This window comes from Triticum urartu, chromosome 7 (assembly GCF_003073215.2).
Source record: "Triticum urartu cultivar G1812 chromosome 7, Tu2.1, whole genome shotgun sequence".
In the NCBI taxonomy this organism is placed as follows: domain Eukaryota; kingdom Viridiplantae; phylum Streptophyta; class Magnoliopsida; order Poales; family Poaceae; genus Triticum; species Triticum urartu.
Window position 1 is genome coordinate 180,910,475 of NC_053028.1, and position 6,693 is coordinate 180,917,167.

The following is a 6,693-nucleotide window of genomic DNA, read 5'->3' on the forward strand; positions in this document are numbered from 1 at the left end:
GACAGAACACCCCTCAACTTTTTCTGTCTCAGCAGGCTAATGCAACATATAAAAGCAACAGTTTAAATCTAAAATTGGTTCAAAGAGGGAGTACTACTACATGTACATGTAAAAATGCCAAAATAAGGCCAAATAAGGAGACATTTCTTCAAACTGATCATGCAAAAATGCCAATTCATTTGCATGTACATGCATGCGCCACTTGGACTTCACTGAAGCACAAGAAAATCAGAGTTGCAAACTTTCTTCATCAATCAAACCAACTCATTACAGACAAAACACAACTCTAAGCATGCCCCATCTCTACATCCAGCCCATACGTCCATACCATAGGTGATCAACTACGTCTTAACTAAGGGGATACTTCATCGCAGCCTGAAGATCTCTGTCATAACAAAATATTTCTTCAAGAGCAAGGAAAATAAATGTTTTTATCCTGAATAAAAGCCTACAACTGAGAATTTATGGGTTCCATTTGAACTACAATGAACATATTACAATAGGGGGAAGAAAGATATTCAAACATTCCATTCAGGTCCGGTGTCATGCTGAAGTTGCAGCGGCATGGCTAGGCTCCAGCAGCAAGGAAGCCACCTTGTTTTTCTGTTTTTTCAGCCATCTTGCTATGCGACTTGACAAGATAATAATACACAGAAGGTACACCAGCACACAACATACTACCACGAGGATGAATATTGAAGTCCTGAACTTTCTGCAACTTCCAGCTGCATAAGCTGTCATCAGAGCCGACAGGTCCAGTATCATGATGAAGTGCAATGCTTGGAGCGGAACCTTCTTCTGTCTCACAGATTTACTCAGCAGAAGCATGACTACAGCAATAGATGACATGAAAGAGATGGAATTGAAGACATAGAATACCATGTAGCGCCAGGAGTTTATGTCCTTAAGTACCGGGTTGCCAGCCTTGTAACCATTTTTGGGAGTGTCATCAGGCCAGAAGCCACCAGGCGGGTTTAGACCAGCTTGGTACGCAATGGATGCAGCAAGAACCGAAAGAAGCATCAAGTACTTCTGTCTCTTCTTTTCCGTCTTCTCACTAATAAGGGTGCCTGACCCCTGAGCATTTCTTTCCGTGTTTTCTTCATCTGAACTTTCCAGCGGTGTCTCAGAGTCAGGCTCTAGATGAAGAATCTTCCGCAACCGACCCCTTAACCTGGTCAGTGGCCCATCTAATGCATCTTGTAGTACAAGTACTTGAATCACAAGGCATGTTAGAGCTGCAGAGGCTATGACAATAAGATATATTACCGGTCTCGCTTTCCTGCAGGTTCCTGCAGAATAGGCAATCAGGAGGCCCAGCAAACCCGCTACCAAGCACACACGGATTGCGTACGACTTGATTCCATCCTCACATGATTCCCTATTAACAAGAAGAATGATGACAGCCACAGATGACGCAAATGAGACAGCATTGGAGTAGTAGAAAACATCATAGCGCTCTGGGTGGCTGTCTTGAAGAACTGGATTGCCTGGTTTGCCACCCTTACTGTTCTCATCAGGCCAAATGCCTCCTGGCGGGTTCAGGCCAGCTTGGTACGTGACAGTTGCCGCCAGAATTGCAAGAATAAAGAGCAAATTCCGCCTCCGCGCCAAGTCCTTCTCCTTAGCATCTCTTGACTCATTATCTGTCTGAGGTGGTGCAAACTTCATCCTCTGGGTAACACACACTTTCAACCATCCATTATGCCTAAACACTAAAACATGGAGAAGGACATATGCAACCACGATAAATATCGACACTGATATGTAAATAGATTTTGTCTTCTCCCTGCAACTCCCAACAACAAAGGCCCCCATTAGAGCAAGCAAATCGGTTATCATTGCTGTCTGCAGTGCCCGGCGTTTTATAACCTTGTTGCTCATCTTCCTGCTCAGGAGCATAAGGATCATGACAAGGGAGGCTGCAAATGCAGTGGCATTGAAATAAAAGAAGGCAAGGTATCTCTTATGATAACTGTCCTCAAGAATGGGATCACCAGCAGAGTGCTTAGTGCCACCTGATGTCCAGACACGACCACTGTCCCCAAGAATGGGATCGCCAGCAGAGTGCTTTGTGGCATTTGATGTCCAGAAGCCACCTGGTGGATTTAAACCAGCTTGATATGTCAAAGACACGGCAAGAATTGCAAGAAGCAATAGGTAAGTGCGTGACTTCTTCAGAAAAGCATCATCTGGATTTCTACAGCTGCATTTAATACATCTCTGATGCTGTGGGGCTTGATCATTGGCAGTGTTGTCGATCTCTAATCTAACATCACGATCATCTGCACTAGTAGGGTTATTGGACATTTGCTGACCATGCTGTTCTGTGCTGTCCCCATGGCTGTCGGGTAATTCACATCCCATTGCCGGATCATCAGCATCCATCCTCAGGTTACCAGATGTTGCATTTTCGTCCACCGAGCCCTGCAACGGTAAAATACCTTGGATAGAATTTCCACCGTCACTTGATGATAGTGCCATGGGGATTGCAACCTGCTGACTGCCAGCAGGTTGTATTTCCAAGTTGTCCGATGGAACTTCCTCGGTAGTTAGGGCATCTGTTGATGATGAGCATACAACTCTAATTGCAGCATGTTCACTCTGATCATGAGATTGATGTAGTGTTGTTGGCATGATGTCCTCCATGCTATCCAAATCACTGGCTGATACAGATCTCATATCTCCAGTTGATACAAGATCGCTGTCAGCAGAGTAGCACTGCAAATTCGACATGACACCTTCTACTTCTGTATCTCGAACTACATGCTCTGTAGCTTGCTGGTGAGTTGTCGGAGAATCAAGCTCTGTATCTTGCTGGCGAACCCTCTGAGAGTCAAGTGCTGTATCTTGCTGCTGACTTCTCTGAGAGTCAAGCTCTGTATCTTGTTGGTGAATCCTCCGAGAATCAAGATCTGTATCTTGCTGGTGATTTCTCTGAGAAACAAGCTCTGTATCTTGATGGTGAATCCTCTGAGAATCAAGATCTGTATCTTGCTGGTGATTTCTCTGAGAAACAAGCTCTGTATCTTGATGGTGCCTTCTCTGACAATCTGTACATTGCTGGTGAGCTCTTGGAGAATCATCTTGCCCCAATGACAGCATCCTCAGCATTTTGCCAAGTGCTGGCTTCAGCTCCTCATCCACCCACACCGTTACAGCTTTGCAATGAAGGCAAATAACAAGAATCAGAACACAGATTAGAACCACAGCAATTATGAGTATCACTGACAACGATGTTGCAACATCCCTGCAGCTCCCTGAAGCATAAGCACCAATGAGCCCCAGCAGAACAGCCACGACGCACACAGACAGCGCTTGAGTCCTTATCCCATGCGTGCTCAGTTCCGTGCTCAGAAGCAGTATGACTGTGACCAAAGACGCCACAAAAGAGGTCGCATTGCAACACGTGAAGATATTGAAGCGGAGGAGGTTGTGCTTGCGGAGAACAAAAGTGGCTGCACGGTGTTCAGGATTATTTGCACCCCAAAAGCCACCAGGTGGACTTATCCCAGCTTGGTATGTGATAGTAGCAGCAAAAGTTGCAAGCATCAATATGAACTTGCGAGCCTCCTCGATCTCCCTTGCGTAATCTCGGTTGCTCCTTTGCCCGTCAGGATCAGAGACAGGGCAAATAGATGGCACCTTTTTTAGCATGCGTTTCAGCTTCTTCAGAATGAGATCCTGGGTTTTCTGCACCTGATCTTTTAACGGCTGTGGAACTGCCCTCATAAACAATAGGATATGAACCACAACATAGACGAAAACAGAACAGACCAGCACCAATATGTAAACGGAAGACCTTAGTGCTCTGCAACTCCCCGCGGCATATGCCCCCATGAGACTGAAAAGATCCAGTATCATGGTAAACTGCATCGAGCGAAGCCAGACATGCTTGCTCGCCACTCCCCTACTCAGGAGCAAGATGATCAAGACCAGAGAAGCAGCAAAGGCTGTGGCGTTGCAGTAAAAGAAGGCTTGGTATCGCTGGAAGAATCTAAGCGGGAGGAGAGGATCACCGGCATGGCGGTCAAGTCTGTCCATCTGAAATCCCCCCGGCGGGCTCAACCCAGCATTGTAAGTGACACCAACGGCCAACACCGCCAGAAGTAGCAGATACTTCCGCAACCTCCACAAGAACTCGAAATCAACCTTGATGCTGGATTCATGGCTTGCTGGCCTGTTGGGCGGACCTTGCCCATTGTTGTTGCCGGCCGCCTCGATATCCTCCGTCACTCCGCTGGCGGCTGCTTCATCTGCCGTCTGGCCATTGCCTGGCCTCGAAGCAGCCATGCCGTTCATCGGCATGGTGGCCGGCTCAGGCTGCTCGCTGTTCGCCGTGTGAGAGTTCCCCAGCTGAGGCTGCATGTGTGAGCCGCCCTCACTCATGGCATGAGCTTTGAGCTTGTACCCAGATCAGGGTAACTATAGTAAGATTAACTGCAAGCGGAGAAATGGCAGAAAATTGGCACTGGAACTTATGTATCCATGTCGAAGAGCCGAACACAGCAAGAGAGAGTAAGGATCATACCTAGAATGGGGAAGCTTCGCAATGCTCAGTTGCTCAGTCGGAATGGCTGCCCCGTTAGCCTAGCTGCGGTTGCGGCTTTGAGCTTGTATCCAGAGCGACGGCTGCTGCTCAGACTAGTGAGGGACTGCTTCAAAGACAGCCGAGTTCAATAATGGTGTGAACGGTGGTGTGGACAGTGAACAACAGATGGGGGGAGACCGGCGAAGTCAGTTAAACAAAGGAAAGAAATAAGGTAAGGCCCTACAGCAAAGTGTACTATCAGGCTATCATCTCATGGCATATTAGGTTGGAGTTGGACCCAGTCATATCAAGGAACACGCATCTCCTCGGGATCGAGGGGATGGGATATATGCATATACGATCTCCTCAGGAGAAGGACCAGTTTGGAGTTAGAAGAGAGCCAAACACACCAAAAAATAATGAACAAATTATCACGCATCTCAACTGTAAAATACTCCGGCATCGAGCTGGGTTGCTGAGTAGTAATTTGGTTTGGAACACATGAATAAGCAGGAATCAGCCAGTAGGGTACCTTGTGCCAGGGGGCGGTCAAATGGAATATGTGGACAGCGATGGTAAGCGGAGAGGGTGTGTTGACTGCTGACTGCCACACGACCACCACACACACCGTGGGTTCACACCGGCGTTCGGAAGCCACCTTGACAGGAACGTCCTACCGTCGTCGTCCACTCGGCTCCGGCGAAGTCACCTCCGACCTCCGACCTCCTCGGCGCCTCGAACGTCGCCGTCGTTTGACATTTTCGCTCCGGCGTGCAACACCGTTCCGTGGAGCGGCCATCGCCGCTCGTGACTTGGTCTTGGCTCTTCTCCGGCCATTAACTGCCGTGCCGTAGATAGGTACTGGGCGCTGAGGCATTTGTTCGAACACCAGTCGTCCAGGCCACTGCTGGGGCGAGCAGAGCCGGGCGGGGCAGCCGCAGCCAGGGCCTAGATCCGTCGTTGGGCGCCTTATCCTGACACACCTAGAGAGAGCGTGCATTCGTCCCGTCCCGTCCCACTGGCGCTGGCCGCTGGGGGGCCCGTCGACGACGGCAGGGGCGTTCCAACCCCCTCTGGCCATCCATCCCCCCTGGATCGCCGGGCTCCTCGACTAGTCATTTTGTATCCTACCTGACGTCACGAGAAAATTAGGGAATGACGTCACGTAAACAGGTTTTCATAGGCTCCATCCACCCAGTTTAACTCTGACATCTACCTGTTCCGAACTAATTAACTCCCCCCTCCCCTAATTTTTTTTCTTATTGGTCCACCTGTTACATTACGTAAAACATTGTAAGTAGTCCTACGTACGTGTAGCATTACCCTTTGGCGGTGAGTCCTGGCCATGGGCAGCCCGGCCCGATCCGACGCTGCATTCGGACCGGGCTCGGGCCTGCCGTTTTCACGATTTACTGAAGGGGCCCGGCCCGTGGCCCGAGGTCCGGCGGGCTTTATCACTTTCGGGTCGGGCTTGGGCCCAGAAACTAGGCCCGATGTCCGGGATCGGGCCTAGGTTTTCTGCCTCGGGCTTTGGTAGGCCTGACCCGGCCCGATAGATGGCCGGGTATAGCGGTGACCCTTAATCTTACATCGTATACAAGGACAAATCTATGGACCCGGGAGCCCGACATCTAGATCTATCCTCTGAATGTCTGCTAGTATGCGCGGCAATCCATGAAAAAATGGATTTTATGTCCTGTCGGAGCGGCAATCTGAACCTCCACACTCAATTTGCCGTCGTCGTTGTCTCGACCGCCGCCACCTTCTTGGTCATCTCCTCCGTCCTCTCCAACTAATCCTTCTACCGCTTTAACATCTTGAAACGGATGGCTTGCGATCGTCCTTGCATCGTCATCTAAATCCTCCATCTTCAAGGTCAACATCTCTGTCCTTCTAAGCGGTTGCGGTCTCAACCTTCTCTTTGAGCACAGTCTTCCTCTCTTCGAGCTTGAGCTTCTTCTCGGTCGCCGGCATCAACATGTTAAATCTATCGTACTTGTTTTCTTCTTGACGCTAGAGCACTTGAAGTATGCCTCCTTCGCCAAGATGTCCTCGAATCTCTCATCATCTTGGTCGCCGCCCCTTCTCGCTTTGCCTTCTTCTCCCACTTCTTTCTCTGGAACCCTCTTCTAACCTTCTTGTGCAGTTCTTTTGTTGGGTCT

General features: G+C 49.3%; 1 protein-coding gene across 2 annotated transcripts; it reads right to left on the reverse strand.

Moving 5' to 3' along the window:
* Positions 1 to 231: 231 nt before the first annotated feature.
* LOC125520533 lies at positions 232 to 5,369 on the reverse strand. Of its 2 annotated transcripts, none has more exons than XM_048685487.1 (2): positions 4,532 to 5,369; positions 232 to 4,404 (listed from the first exon to the last, which is right to left on the reverse strand). In XM_048685487.1, the coding sequence occupies exon 2, from the start codon at positions 4,387 to 4,389 to the stop codon at positions 544 to 546; it is 3,846 nt and encodes a 1,281-aa protein (XP_048541444.1). In that variant the 5' UTR covers positions 4,390 to 4,404; positions 4,532 to 5,369; the 3' UTR covers positions 232 to 543. The 2 variants fall into 2 exon arrangements, with proteins under 2 accessions (XP_048541444.1, XP_048541443.1); XM_048685486.1 differs by having other exon boundaries at positions 232 to 4,440; positions 4,532 to 5,368.
* Positions 5,370 to 6,693: the final 1,324 nt, after the last annotated feature.

Excerpts from the sequence above, each read along its gene's own strand:
- LOC125520533 (XM_048685487.1), bottom strand. The coding sequence starts at position 4,389 with ATGAGTGAGGGCGGCTCACACATGCAGCCTCAGCTGGGGAACTCTCAC.